The sequence below is a fragment of the Portunus trituberculatus genome, chromosome 49 (assembly GCF_017591435.1).
Source record: "Portunus trituberculatus isolate SZX2019 chromosome 49, ASM1759143v1, whole genome shotgun sequence".
Classification (NCBI taxonomy): domain Eukaryota; kingdom Metazoa; phylum Arthropoda; class Malacostraca; order Decapoda; family Portunidae; genus Portunus; species Portunus trituberculatus.
In genome coordinates this window covers 19,333,807-19,349,489 of record NC_059303.1, presented here as the reverse complement: position 1 = coordinate 19,349,489, position 15,683 = coordinate 19,333,807, and the positions used below count along the sequence as shown (strand labels likewise).

The following is a 15,683-nucleotide window of genomic DNA, read 5'->3' as shown; positions in this document are numbered from 1 at the left end:
CTACTGTCAAGCTCCGCCCACTCGGGGTATTACTCCGCCGGGCAGCATTGAAGTCCACAACAAAACTTTACTTTCATCTATTCCTCACTCCGTCACATTTTTCCTTCTTACTTGAGCTATAATTCACAATAATCTGCAACTTATTGCAAGTGTCCATCCCCAAAAATAGCCTTTTTATGTGTATCAGCTCAATGGTCACACGGGGAACTAGTTCGCGTCAGATGTACTAAGCCCCGCCCACACCGGAAAGGGAGCTAATCACATCTCACACACAAAAAAAGGAACATAATCAACGTTTATTTATCAAGTGTTTTCATCTCTTGCTTATCTCCGGCATGGCACTGCGGGCTTTAAAATACTAATAGGTTCAGAAGTCTAACAAATCAGTCCAATAATCCTGTTCTTTTTCGTCCGTCCCCACAAGGCCTTTCTTTCCTTAGAACCAACAAGAGTATGGGAGAGAAAAGAAAAAAAAATTGAAATAAAATGTGGTGATGCAACACGAGGAGGAGGCATCATTGCGTACCCTGCCATTACAAGCAAGTAGTGTTCCGTGAGAAGTGGTGTTGTTGACGGAGCTCAGGACAAACAAACACGAGCAGGCTTCGGCAGGCTTCGTCAGGCTTGTCGCTTCCCTCTTCACCTCCAGTCTGCTCGTCTGGGAGTGCGAGAGATTACTATGCTGTTTCATAATGCGATGATTTGTTATGGATGAATGTAACAATACGCCTGTTAGTATATTTTTCTTCTATTGGATTACACACTAATGCTTTACTTTTATATGTCATTTTATTTCCTTTATAGTTTAAGTATTTTTAGTTGACCAAGTTATTTCTTGTTATTTGATGTTTTTATGACTATTGATGTACGTACCTATGAATCTGGGGTTAATAAGTCTATATATATGTTACCACCACCATCACCTAAGGCACGCTGCATGCATCGTGTTCCCCGCGGCTCATCCCAGGACAGATGAAGGATTATGAATTTCTATCCTGTGTTCGTACTTAAATTTCCACGAAAGGAGGAAATACGATAAGATATATTTTTAAGTATATGTTCACTTCTCTCTCTCTCTCTCTCTCTCTCTCTCTCTCTCTCTCTCTCTCTCTCTCTCTCTTATTCATACATGGAAATCTTGTTAATCTGTCACGATAACCAATGACACACCCTTGAAAACCCGTATAATTTCAGTTAAAGCTTTTCGATAGTATATGTGATGCATTTCAGTGTTTCAGAATACATTACTTGTCACCATAACCTCGAATAAATTAATAATACCTTCTATTCGATATTCACTTAAAAGACAGTCACTCGAGCCTCGATACTACTCCTCTAACTATGAGAAACCTTTACAAGCGAATACACTGAGGGCTGCGTATTCTGAAACACACATCTCGACTACTTTCCAAAGGTTCTAGTTGAGGTGACACTGGTTTCCAAAGTTGTTTACTATGGTTCTATTGAGAAACTAACAACAGTTCTGCATTGGCTAGAGTAGAGGAGAACCAGTCTTGAAAACCAGGCTTATCTTTGTGATCTTTGAAAATAGCCTTGGTGAGAAAACAAAGCGTTTCTGGATACGAGATATATACCGAAATATTTACTGGAAGGTAGTCAGTGTCATTCATTTGTGTCCTGAAGAGTACATTGATAATAATAGCAATGACAATAATGATGATGATGTTGATGATGATGATAATAATAATAATTATAATAATAACGATAATAATAATAATAATAATAATAATAATAATAATGATAATAACAATAATAACCATAATGATAATGGATGCACTTTTACATAATATATCTGTCTGGCTTTCAAATACACGACAAATTTATTTTATTGCTCTAAAATCATTAATTAGCTAGCAGATACCAGATTATTATTTTCATTTGGATAATCTAATAATTTTCAGGTACTGTAACGTATGGCTTGATAGAGACAATTTTACAACTTCAAAACAAGACAGGAAGACGTCCACCAATTAGCGAGTGACAGTATCAATAATAACTATCACCTCGTGGCCTCAGTAGTCGTGAAGGAGGCTTGAGAAGTAGCCGGCGGCCAGAGAAACTTATAGTCAGAGCGGCTAGATGAAGCTTGTAGCTAGCGTGATGATGTAGAATTACAGTCTACACACTGGAGTGTGACTGTAGATAGTAGACTGTAGAGGTAGACTGGCTGTGCAGGACAGGAGGACCAGTCAAAGAAGGAAGGCAAGCGGATTGCCAACCAGAGCGTGAGCCTGTCCCTGCATTAGGAAACAGACAGACTGAGCGTGGCGTCCCGTGGGGTAGCGGAACAAGACAGCTCCAGTACACCATACGGTAGAACATTACATTACTCCTCGTTAACAAAGTAATCTGTCTATGATAACCATGGCAGGCAGTGAAACAGAGTAGACCACGGGCATCAGCAGGGTCTGTCGCTGCTTGATATTCACTCTTACAACAACACAAGGATCACTGGTCATGGCAAGCTCGCATAAGGTTGCGTCTCAGTCAGCACGACGTGAGGCGACCGCTCCACAAATTAGCATGACTTGCAGAAAAAAAAATCTAATTATAGTGCAATATCGTGTGAAAAATTCTAGAGTTGTGAAACATCGAGTGACAGTTTAGGGTGTATCATGGTAGTCGTGCATTTTTCGCGATTCATCCTGAAAAAAGTGCATTTCTTAAAGCCCGCATCCCACACAGCATGATGAGAGGCGAAAACAGCACGATTGAGCATGACTTTTTTCACGATAACTGACTAATCCCACGGCTCACGACAGCCGCCAAACATTCACACGATATTACTTTGATTGTAACGAGCACAGCAAGACCATCTGACGATATTCTGTGTTGCTATCAATCATTTTTCACTATTCCAGTACTATACAAGCACGATGGCCACACGACCCACACGATAAAGATAAGATGTTACTCGAAGGTACATCAATAACAGTACGATGTTCAACGACAATAGACAACCAAAGGACGACAACTGAACAAATTACATGAATGCCACCCAACAAACACGAACGCGACACGACCGTTTTTTTTTTTTTTTTCTGGAATTCGTGCATGTATGGTTATAAGTTATGTGCCCACACCTAGCCGTCACAGTTCCATAGCAGCATCCACCGCCGTCACAGAATCGTATCCCATGCAACATGCCCTTCCCACGCCACCCCAGCAGGACACCGATGAGTACTGTACATATGAACTTAAAATGAATAGTCTTCTGATCAACACCTAAAGATTCAACTTAATTTAACCCACCTGTTCAACACTGACCAACAACAAAAGAAGAAGCGAGGGAGGAAAGCCTGTAGATGATTTGTTAGGTCGTAGATTGCGCAGAGGAACAGTATGGCCACTATCATCAACTTCTGCCATACCTCCAAGAGCATGACTCTGATTTCAACAGATATTATCTGCTGGTCTATCACGCCATGTTCAACGATATATTGTAGCAAACTACACCTGGAATAAGTAAACAGAACACAGATTGGAGGAAGGCAGGGCTACGTTTGGCCATTACACTGCACTTCATGACCACAAGTTAGGCCTACAAAACCTTCATTGACTTATCGTGTTTATCGTGTTATTATCGTCCAAGACTCGATTTGTAATTGTGATTGACCCTGGTGTATCATGTAATTTTTTTAGGTTAGTTCGTTATGTTGTTCCATCATCGTTCGACTTTCGGTCGGCTACTGTGCTATCATCTGGATTATCGTACAGTTTTTGGGAAGCCACGAATATGACGACCATGCAACGAATACAATGAATGCCAAACGACAATCACAGGAACGTACACCAATAGCGATACGATAAGTTTATAACGTTTTTTTTTTTATGATAAATCGCGAAAAGATAAAGGGGTGCACTATTTTTTCAGGATGAATCAGGAAAATGCACGACTAACACGATATGCCCTAGACTGTCACTCGATGTTTCACGACTCCAGATTTTCTTATTCTATTTTTTTTTTTTTTTACCATGTTACATGATAGTTAGATTTTTTTCATTTTTCTGCAAGTCATGCTGATTCGTGGAGCGGTCGCCTCCCATCGTATTGTGTGGGACGTGGCTTTTATTTTTTCGCGATTCGTCGTTGGAAAAAAAAAAGAAAAAAAGTTACAAACATATCGTATCGCTATCGGTGTACGTTCTTGTGATTGTCGTGTGGCATTCATTGTATTCGTTGCATGGTCTTCATATTCGTGGCCTCCCAAAAACTGTACAACAATCCAGATGATAGCACGATGACTGACCAAAACCCGAACGATGATGGAGCGATAACATAACGAACCTACCGCAAAAATTACATGATACATCAGGATCAATCTCCATTGCAAATCGAGACTTCGAGGATAATAACACGATAAACACGATAAGTCAATGAAGGTTTTGTAGGCCTAACTTGTGGTCATGAAGTGCAGTGTAATGGCCAAACGTAGGCCTGATTCCATTGCCTTACTCTGATTTGTGCCCTGTCCACTTATTCGAAGTGTAATTTGCCGCAATATTTCTTTGAGCATGGCGTGGTTGGTCAACCAACACGTAATATATGTAGAAATCAGGTTCATGTTCTTGGAAATGTGGCAGAAGTTGGTGGTAGTGGCCATACCATTCCTTCTGTGCAATCCACGACCCAACAAATCACCTACAGACCTTCTTCCCTCGCTTCTTCTTTTGTTGTTGGTCAATGTTGAGCAGGTGAGTTAAATAAAGTTGAATCTTGGGGTTGTTGATCAGTTTCATTTCATGTTCATCCGTGTAGTACTCATCGGTGTCCTGTTGAGGTGTGGGAAGGACCATATGTTGTATGGTGTCGGCCAGCTATGAGCCCACAATTTATAATTATACAGGCGTATATTCCAGACAAAACGGTTGTGTTGCGCTAGTGTTTGTCGGGCTGCATTCGTGTAATTCGTTCATTTGTCGTCCTGTTGTTGTCTGTTGTCGTTGAACATCATACTGTTATTGACGTACCTTCGAGTAACATCTTATCTTTATTGTGTGGGTCGTGGCCATCGTGCTAGTATCATACTGGAATTGTGAAAAATTATTGATATGCTTGTTACAATCTAAGTAATATCGTGTGCCCATCTCACAGCTGTCGTGTGACTGTCTGGCGGCTGTCGTGACCCGTAGGATTCATCGGTTATCGTGCAAAAAGTGCAAGTCATGCTCAATCGTGCGGCGTTCTCTTCACATTGTGCTGTGTGGGACGCGGGCTATACTCTGATAAAATCAAACAGTGTATACATTGGACAAGTCTCAGGGCCTGTTGTTATTCGACATTAATTCTAAAAGCAATTTTGACCACTCCTTTTCCTTCCCTCTTCAACAACACGATCTCCTCATTGCAGGCAAGCGTTACTACTCGTATATGACGGACTTGGTGAAGCAGAGTAGATATACGAATACATAGCATGGGCAGCAGGATTTGTTGCTGATTGACAATTATTCTAACAAGAACTCCTCCCCGCTCCTTTCCCTTCACTCTTCACCAACACGCCCTTCTCTCATCACTCACTACAAGTAATTACTACGATGATAGACTTGGAGAAGCAGTGTATAGCGCGGGCCTCAAGGCCTGGCGATGTTTGGCGGTCATTCTAAAAAAAACTACCTTTTTTTTTTTGGGGGGGGTGGATACCATGCAGTGACACCGGATATTACTTAATGTAGCATTCATCATGCACCTCGGCCAGTATTCTGAAGAGCTTTGGGTTTTATAGCGGCTCTTTATGCTACAGCGATATTTTCTTTATGTAAGAAAGATGCATTGACCGAGGGCAACAAGAACAATAATAAAAAAGTCTGTTGAGAAGCTAAACCCCTAAAAAAAAAAAAAAAAAAAAAAATGCCAAAGGAATCCCTAATTAGAGAACTGTCTTAATTGAAACCTCCCTCTTGAAAAAAATTTCACTAATAAGGAGGAGAGAATACAAGGATTTTTATGTGTTCCTATATGCCACAGAGATACTAATTGGAAGTGTTATTATGGGCTTCGTTTTACATCTGTGTTACGATCTATCTAAGAGAAAAGTTCTGATCCACTGCGTATGAAGACCTTTTCCACATTGATAGTTGGTCGAGCTCTCCTGTCTCTTTTTTGTATGCTTTCCCATCTACTTTGCGACCCATCTGAAGCAGAATTCCGACCTAATTTTTCTCACAATTACATTTTCTTTTGCTACAGATACAATTAGTCGATATCTCATGCTTTTTTTTTCTTATCTGTTTTGCGCACCATCTGACGCAAGATTCCCACGCATCTCATTTTCCATCCATGGCGGAGCGGAAAATATAACGAATCATTAATTAATTAAAGTGAGCGAGAAAGCAAGCAATCTGTAACACTTGCTTCTCATTTGCACGTACGAGCGGAACACTCGAGAAAACTTTGTAGCAACAACAAGTCAGTTTTACGAGCAAGAGAGAAGAGTAAAGCTGCAAAATCTGCCCTTCCTCCCGAGATAAAGTCTATGGGACTTTGCTCCTTAATTAAATAACTGCCTCGAAAAAAAAATCGTTATGGTAATGGACGAAACTTACTTTGAGAGAGAGAGAGAGAGAGAGAGAGAGAGAGAGAGAGAGAGAGAGAGAGAGAGAGAGAGAGAGAGAGAGAAATCAAAAGCAATATGGAAAACTACGTACCTTGTAATTTTATTTGAGATCAATCTGAGTTAAGTAATAGTATGCCAAGAAAAATCAATCATCTGAACATCTTTCATTTGATATGGTTAATTTTTCTTCTATCTATATGCATCTGTAGTACATGTGTATATAAATGATCTCGTCCAGCCATATGATCACTCGAAAGACAGCTTACCATCCACCTCTCACCCAAGTACACCAAAGCTATAAAAACACTGTATAATATGATTGTCATGTATGATTTGTCGTCTAAATCTTCGTGGCACGACATGCCACAACTATTACATCTCTTAAGGTCACATAAGGTAGGCGGCCTTGAAATATGGACATAAAAGTAAGACGGAATATAATGAGCGGTGTTTCTATATCCAATGCGTGCCTACATGCTAGTGCATAGTAATGTTTTGGTGTATAAGGAAAGAATGTAGGGGACTAGGGACAGCACAGCAGACCAATAGCGCGTCGGCTTCACTTCTGTGACGTCATGGTGGCTCCTCTCACTATTCATCTCCATGCGTCTTCCATAATCCATGTCCGGGAATCCGATAGCCGGAGGCACAGCTTGGAATACCCTCTACTACACACCGCTTGATGAAACGCGTGACACAGTCCTATCACAGTCATACCTTACCACGTACGTCTCTTCCTCCTTCTACTTGTCTACTACACGTAACACGTGACACACTGCCCGGTGTGGAATCTCAGCGTGATACAGGAACCAATCTTGTGTTACACGAACACGACTCTTTTTCGTACAGACAGACACTCATACATACAGACATTTTTCTCTCACACGTAACGATCAGTACTCACATTCTTAATACTATTCCGTAACGCTAAAGTTGGCAAACTTAATTGAAAAACAACATATAATCATATTCAGCAGTCTTTAAGCGGTTACTAAATAAGCAATTCCGGTAGAAATCCCGCTAGCTGCTAAACCATTTTTTTTTTTTCTTCACTAGATGTCAAACAAAACCTTTAGATTTAGCGGGAAAACCGCTCATTTGGCAACACTGTACTCACTGCTACATAGTGCACACCGATTCAATCACTGTGACTCACAAGACGATAACGTCCAGCAGCAGATTAGGTTAGTCTAGGTTAGACTAATGTTCCTGAAAGGTAAGTACTACGTGGTGAGGTGTGATCACAACTGTCACCAAGCGGTGCGTGTTTAATAGACAAGTAGAAGAAGGGACGTATTTGGTAGTGTGACTGTGATATGACTATCGCGCGTGGTTGCCAATGGCCTGTGTCACTGATGTAAACCGGTAGCATACCCTGACTGAGTATTCCTGCCTCTTGATAACTGTGGATCTACCTGTTAAGTGTGTGTTTCACTGTTTGATCTGCTGCAGTCTCTGACGAGACAGCCAGACGTTACCCTACGGAACGAGCTCAGAGCTCATTATTTCCGATCTTCGGATAGGCCTGAGGCCAGGCACACACCACACACCGGGACAACAAGGTCACAACTCCTCGATTTACATCCCGTACCTACTCACTGCTAGGTGTGTGTGTGTGTGTGTGTGTATATATATATATATATATATATATATATATATATATATATATATATATATATATATATATATATATATATATATATATATATATATATATATATATATATATATATATATATATAGTCAACAGTTTAGAATATATCTGGTGGATTTCTGCCGGAATTTAGCGAGATTTTGCATCCGTCTAGCGGATTTAAAAAATCTGAATTGGCAACACTGAGTGAGTCTGCTGGCTGCTGGCAGGCAACTCAGCCAACACTAGCGTCTCGCAGTACAACAACCACGAAATACGAACCATCTCTTGGGACGAATGAGGTTACAAGGTACATACACATTATAGTATAACAATTATCTGGAAAGTAGAGGGGGCGGGGTATAGCAATACATTTATTGACTGTTAATATCAAGGCAAAATTTAATGTTTAGCTTATATTTTCAAGTCGTGATCTTCACAGTGAAGGATTCAGTAGGAAAAGGAAACAAATATTTTACGGCAAATCTACCAAACCTGAAATGAAAACGCTCTAGCTGTTTCAATATTGTTCACGTAATACATTGTTTGATGTACCTATGGAAGCTGAGACACAAGCAGTCTTGAACACAACCCCAGGGAGCCCATGAAATACAGACAGCCGCAGGGAGATGCCTCAGTTCGCATGGTTACATCCCTTGCAGGTTGCCCTTCATTACTACATTGAATGGGTGATATGATGAATGTGAGATAAATGATAATGAAATAACTAACGTCACTTTTTTTTTTTTGTAGTTGTGGGCAAGGTTAGGTGTAGGTTTATTTTAAGTAGTAATTTAATTAATTTCACAACTAATTTCATCATATTGTTGATCATAATTTGAGAAATTGCTATTTAGCAGCATTCTCTCTCTCTCTCTCTCCAACATCCTAGGGGAACTGTTGCCAAAGCAGGGTTTTAGGGTGGGAGAAGGGATATATATGAAAATTTAAGGATGAGAAATGGGGAATTTCAAGTTTAACCTAACTTTACCTAAGCTAACTTGGGGTTGCTTCTCATTGGCCACACCTTTAAGGACAATATTACCATACCTAACCTAATCTAACTATGGATTTGTTCCCTCTCTGTACTGTCTTGTCTCCTAGACAAGAGCTGTCGCCCTCGTCTAAACACAGATGAAACCTCCGACAAAGACTGTTGTTATAATTTCTTGGTGGCATAAAGTTGGCTAGTGTGGCTTTAGCTTATGGGACGCAGTGGTGTAGTGAATAAAGTGGTGAGCGTGGGATTGGGCAGATGTCTATGTGTAGGTTTGAATCCCATCACGTGCTTTCTTGAAATTTCGTCAATTGTTGAGTGGTTTAAAGTTACCTGCATGTCACCATGATACCCAGGTTCTAAGTGAAGGTGTAATTGCCTTATACCAAAGATGTGCTTGGGTGGTGATATGGGCCCTAATATGGGTACCACTATAAATAAAATTACCTGTGCCGCTAATGGGTGGAAGCTGAACAGCACTATAGGCTATATCATAAAAAAAAATAAATAAATAAAGTAAGGAATGAACACTTCCTATAGGAAGTGGCCAACAAGACCTAGCGAGTTGATGCTTGAACTTAGCAACAGAAATTAAAGATTCTGGCAAATTATTTAAGGACTCTCATTGAAAAGAAACAAGTTCTGACTTTGATATTACATCAAGAAATAGCCAACTTGAAGAAATAACCCTTACGTAGTCCTAATGTTGAGGTTCCAAACAAGCAAATGTTTTCAAGATGAGGACAGAGGCCATTGAAAATATCACACCATGATCAGGTCCCCTCAGGGATCATGACAACCTTTGATGCAGTGGAGCCTCAAACACAAAGGACACATAGGTTAGGCCAAAGAATCCCCCAATTCTCTTTGTCCATCTCCTCTGGACATTCTATAACATGTCAATATCACCAGGGTAGCCTGTAAATTATATCAGAAGCATAATCTAGAATTGGGCAAATAAGACTAGTATTGTAAAGTCCTGAGAGAGAGAGAGAGAGAGAGAGAGAGAGAGAGAGAGAGAGAGAGAGAGAGAGAGAGAAATTCCTGTGAAAAGCCCACATGGTATAGATAAAAAAAAAAAAAAAAAAAAAAAAAAAACTATATTATATATCAGAATACAAGATTTTTTTCTCAACATTCATATTACAATTGATGTGTACAGAAATTAAACTTGACTTTTTGCTTTGTAGGCTGAGTGCATCACTAATCTCAATCCCAAACAAGTCTGCATAGAAGTGCCCTGCCTGCTGTTGACTGCACATAGTACCAAGCAGTTAAAACAACAATGGCAAAGCGGATTGCCGCAGTCTTAATTGATCTGAGTGGAACAATTCACATAGAGGATACAGTCATACCAGGTGCAATTGAAGCCCTCAAAAGGTATTCAGCTTTCTCACTGTGTCAAGAAAATAATATCATCATGACAATATAAACATCAATCAGCAAAAATCAAGCTTTCAGTTTATCACCTTTATTCCTCTATCAATGTTTTTTATTTATTTTTTCTGTAATAATCTGATTTAACTTTTAGACTTTAAACTTTTAGAGTGATTTTTTTCTGTCTATAATAGACCTTTCTTTTACTTGTCTCTCTGCCAAGCTTGTCATCTATGCTTTGTTTCTTCCAGGCTGCGAACAACACAAGTTAAAATAAAGTTTGTTACCAACACTACTAAAGAATCCAAGCATGTACTGCATGAAAGGCTTAAAAAGATTGGTTTCAGCATTGACAATGAAGAAATCTTTACATCTCTAACAGCTGCTCGCCAGCTGATAGATAAGAGAAACTTGCGTCCATTAATGCTCATTGCTGATGCAGCAAAAGAAGACTTTTCTGGAGTTTGCTGTGAAAATGAGAATTCTGTGCTTGTTGGACTGGCTCCTGAGCATTTCAATTATGAATGCTTGACAACTGCATTTAGGTTGGTGAGTTAAAAATGCTTTAATAACCACACTTCTAATAACACTAATAAGTTGGTGTCATATTTAACTGTATCTTAGTTGCTGACACCCTTTACTTACTCATATATAGTTATATATTATTCATACATCTAGTTAATGGAAATTATGTAAATAAATTAAACTCAGAGAAGTTCAGTTTACATTTTGAAATCGGCTTGCATCATGATGACAAACAGCATAGCACAATGCACCACTAATGGCATGAAGCCAGTCAAAACTGCATATCTGGACTCAGCCTCTTTGTGGGAATGGAATGCTAATAACAGATATATGTGCATATCTGGACTTGGCCTCTTTGAGGAAATGGAATATTAATTACAGATATACTCGTACATACAACTGAGACTAATTTGACACCTAACTGTAAAAATCATTATCAAGCCTGAAAAAAATATGGTCAGAAGGTAATTGAACCTAACCTTTGCTATTAATAACACAGTTGGTCTTCATTAACCTCCAGGAAGTTGGCTTGAGGTGAAGTGCAAAGTGAGTAGATAATTTTTTTTTTTTTTTTTAAGGTTGCTCCTTGATGGCGCTCCACTCATTGCAATTCACAAGGCTCGCTATTATAAGAGAGGCGATGGTCTGGCACTGGGCCCTGGTGCTTTTGTGAGTGGCCTAGAGTATTCTTCAGGTATGGCATTATGGCCCAATTTCTTTTCCAATTCATGTATTCATTGGTGTATGTGCAAGTGTAAATGTGTGGGATTTTGAGTGTTGATTGTGTGGCTCATATCTCTGATAAATTGTTATCTTTGACTGCTATTTCCTAATAGTACCTTTGAGTTTCTCAGCTTTACAAACTAAAATCTGCACTGATAGCAGTAATGTATGTCCTGTTTTTATTCCTCAGGCTGCAAGGCTGAAGTTGTGGGAAAACCAGAGGCAGCTTTTTTCCACTCTGCTCTTCAAGACCTTGGCTGCACCCCAGATCAGGCTGTCATGATTGGAGATGTAAGTCATGAGTATTTTAAAACAATCACCTGCTAAATTTACATAGTATATAGTTTTGTGTGACCATATTACCATACTTGTTAGACTTGTCTATTAACTGCATAAGAGATCTGTGCATGAGTGGATCACAAGTTCTATAGTGGTACTGTATCACTATCAATAGTCATATGAATCTATAACTTTAACTAAAAAAAATTCAAATGATATTTGCATTCTCTACATTGATGATATACATTACCAACCCATTCACTTCCCTGAAATGTAACATAACAGAAGTCCTTTCCATCCTTCTCATTACTTATAGATACCTTACTGCTGTCCCCTTTTTTCAGTCTAATGTTCCATGAAAGATTTCAATGAGGTTATCCAATCAATGTCCCTTGCTTATCTGAGTTATGTAAATTAAATATGTTGTAATACTAATCATTCATAACTGTACTTTGAAGGTCATGAACCATCAGTTATCATATGATGTGTACACACTGCATCTCAGCAAGTTCCTTTTTGGCAGGATATGCATGATGACGTGTGTGGGGCAATGAAGGCTGGACTTGCCGGTATCTTAGTGAAGACTGGCAAGTACCGACTGGGAGATGAAGGTCAAGCAGAACCATCACCATCATACGTTGCTGAAGACTTTCCGCAGGCTGTTGATTTTATCATCAACAACTTGCTTCAATCTCAGTGATCTCATATGCACACTGTATATATAATTTATTTTTTATTTATATCTGTAGCATTAAGAGAACACTGTTTGTCTCTCACATTTTCACTGTACATAAATGAAATACATTTTTGATACACCATAACTCAAAGCTGAATGATTTACAGCATTCAATTTCAACAACTGGTCCTGTGAATGGTATTAGATAATGAGCAAAAGCCTACTGTACTAGCCTATGTCTGACAGTGACTCAAGGCTTTGCATGCATCTCATATTCTCACTCAGAATATGAACACGTTGAGAATATTTTTGTTTCAAGTCATACTCTTCTAAATGTAAAAAAGACATAGAAAGGTGTCCCCATTATCCTCACTACCACAGCCTACTTTCTATTACTATATTCTATCATTATTATTACTATTTTTCCTACCATTATTATCTTTACAGTTGCTGCTACTACCTCTACCCCTATTGTAGTCTTTGAAACATTGTTGCTTACAGGTGCTTTGAGTAATCACTGATGAACACCTGTGTCTGAAGAATGTGATGCAGAATACATGATCATGCAATCTGATGAATAAGGCTTTTTTTTCAACAAGCTATTTTTTTTTACATTTGAGAGGGACTGAAGAAAGGAAGAAAGTGAGAAAATAATGAAATGTCCACTAAGAGTGCTTGACTCAAAGGGAGGAAAAAAGTGGGGAAAGAAAGAAATGCCCACTAAGGGTGACAGTCTCTATTAATAATATATTAAACACATTAGCTTGGACAAAGATATTTCTATATGATCTTGTACAAGTAAATATATTCTTGTTTCATATTCTCCCGATGTTACTGTTTCCTACCTCCCGGGCACCTTATTCCCAGAACCTTGTCAACCCTGCCTTGCAGGTCACACATGGTGGTGCACACTCCTCTGTACATCTACCAGGTTTCATTAACATGCAGCAGGTTAGAATTGCTTTTAATTTTATGTTGAGTTACTTTCTACAAATCTGGATATATCTCAGTGCAGTGTGAACATTCCTATACAATACAATAAGTCCTCGTTATACGGTACATATGCGTTCCTGAAAACCTTACTGCAAATCAAAATTACCGTATACCGAACTCATTATAATATGTAATAATAGGGAATGCGTTCCAGCATGTCAAAAGTCACCCCTACATAAATGAAAATACAGGCAACCCCCATTTAACGAAGGTTCACACAATGAAATTTCGCTACAACGAAGGTTTAATTTTACTACCATCTGCTCGTTTAACGAACACCAAACTGAAGTTTTATCCAGGTAATTTTTTCCAAATTTGAAAGCCCCACCGTATCATGCAAGCTGACAGGCTTTTGAATACACCAGGAGCTGCTGGTACTAAGGCCTGCCTCAGGAGAAGTCTTGAGACACCTGTAGAATAAAGATCAAGATCAAGCCTCTCGTGGACAACACAGGCGCTGCCAATACAAAGTCCTGACTCAGAAGAAATTCTGCGTCACCTGTAGCATCAAGATCAAGATCAAGATCATGCGCACCACTCACTCCCCAATCAAAATATAACAGCGTCACCAGTACCTCATCTTCCCTAGTTCAACTTACCACCAAAACGCCCTGCAATGTGGCCTAACGTTCCTAAGAAGACTAGGAAGTGTCTTACTCTCGAAGTGAAGCTGGGTATTATTCGCAGACAAGAGAGAGGCCAGAAAACTAATAACATTGCTCGCCACCATCTTTACTCCATCTACTGTCTACTATTTTCAAGTCAGCAGACTCTATTAAGAAGGCTGGTGAGACCGTATCTTCTTTGAAAGCTAAAAAGAACCACCTGAACTTGTGACTCTACAATGGATAAAATGGAAAGCCTTGTGGAAATGTGGTACATAAGTTTTGTATGCGGTACCATGATGCGCACTTTGTTTACATTCCACAGGTTGCCGGTTAGTGTCTTTCCCGTTTCACTCTCCCTCCCTTCATAAAGTTAGGATCATCTACATTATAAAGTTACGTACATATATACATTAGTGTATATTATAATTTAAACTACCTAAATGTTTAACTTCATAATTTTTACTTTCATTAAACCTTTTACTGTACTATGATGCACTCTCGCTTTGCTTACTCTTAATGGAAGTTCAAATCGGGTTAAACTTGTTATAATCGGTTCGCTTAACGAAATTTCGCTTAACGAAGTGCTTTTTAGGAACGTAACCCCTTCGTTAAGCGGGGGTTGCCTGTACATGAAAATAGTCATATATAGTATATAATATATATATATATATATATATATATATATATATATATATATATATATATATATATATATATATATATATATATATATACATACAGTAAGGTCTCGGTTTACGTCAGAGTTACGTTCCTGAAACATGACGTAAGTCGATTTTGTACGTAACTCGAGTTTCCGTACATTTCAAAGCACATTATCGAGTTTTCAACCAATCATTGTTTATGGTCATTCAGGTAAGTTAAAGGTTATATTGTTATATTATTTACAACTATGTAGGAATATGAAACACAAGCTTGTTTTTGTTGTTGATTAGGGCCACGAACGCGAAGGACTGCAGGTTGCCGAGAGGGGTGGACGCCTGAGGCCGCCAGGAGGGTGGGCAGGTCGAATGTTGTGACACCCACAGGGCGGACAGCTGGGAGCGTAGTGCAGTGCGGTGGGAGTAGAAGCGTGGGCAGCGGGGCAGGAAATGCAATAGGAAAGGGCAATAGGGATCAGCAGACAGGCGCAGACGGTGCAAGTGAGCTGCGAGTGTTGTGTGGCCCAGGCGAAGGCTCCGGAGTTGTTATTGTTGTGATGGGTGTGCGAGCCCTCAAGGTCGTCAACTTCCCTGTTGTCATGGTAACAGGCTTCCCATTTTCTTCTTCCCTCCCTCAC

At 39.4% G+C, this 15,683-nt stretch overlaps 1 protein-coding gene across 2 annotated transcripts; it reads left to right on the top strand.

Moving 5' to 3' along the window:
• The first annotated feature begins 8,412 nt into the window (after positions 1–8,412).
• On the top strand, positions 8,413–13,363 carry LOC123499228 (haloacid dehalogenase-like hydrolase domain-containing protein 2). Of its 2 annotated transcripts, XM_045246989.1 has the most exons (6): positions 8,413–8,518; positions 10,396–10,585; positions 10,834–11,127; positions 11,686–11,801; positions 12,021–12,121; positions 12,633–13,363. In XM_045246989.1, exons 2-6 carry the CDS (start codon positions 10,491–10,493, stop codon positions 12,807–12,809), a joined length of 783 nt encoding a protein of 260 aa, XP_045102924.1. In that variant the 5' UTR covers positions 8,413–8,518; positions 10,396–10,490; the 3' UTR covers positions 12,810–13,363. The 2 variants fall into 2 exon arrangements, with proteins under 2 accessions (XP_045102924.1, XP_045102925.1); XM_045246990.1 differs by lacking the exon at positions 10,834–11,127.
• Positions 13,364–15,683: the final 2,320 nt, after the last annotated feature.

Excerpts from the sequence above, each read along its gene's own strand:
- LOC123499228 (XM_045246989.1), top strand. The coding sequence starts at position 10,491 with ATGGCAAAGCGGATTGCCGCAGTCTTAATTGATCTGAGTGGAACAATT. Across the intron at positions 11,802-12,020 it reads TGGCCTAGAGTATTCTTCAG|GCTGCAAGGCTGAAGTTGTG; the intron begins GTATGGCATTAT and ends TTTATTCCTCAG. Across the intron at positions 12,122-12,632 it reads AGGCTGTCATGATTGGAGAT|GATATGCATGATGACGTGTG; the intron begins GTAAGTCATGAG and ends CCTTTTTGGCAG.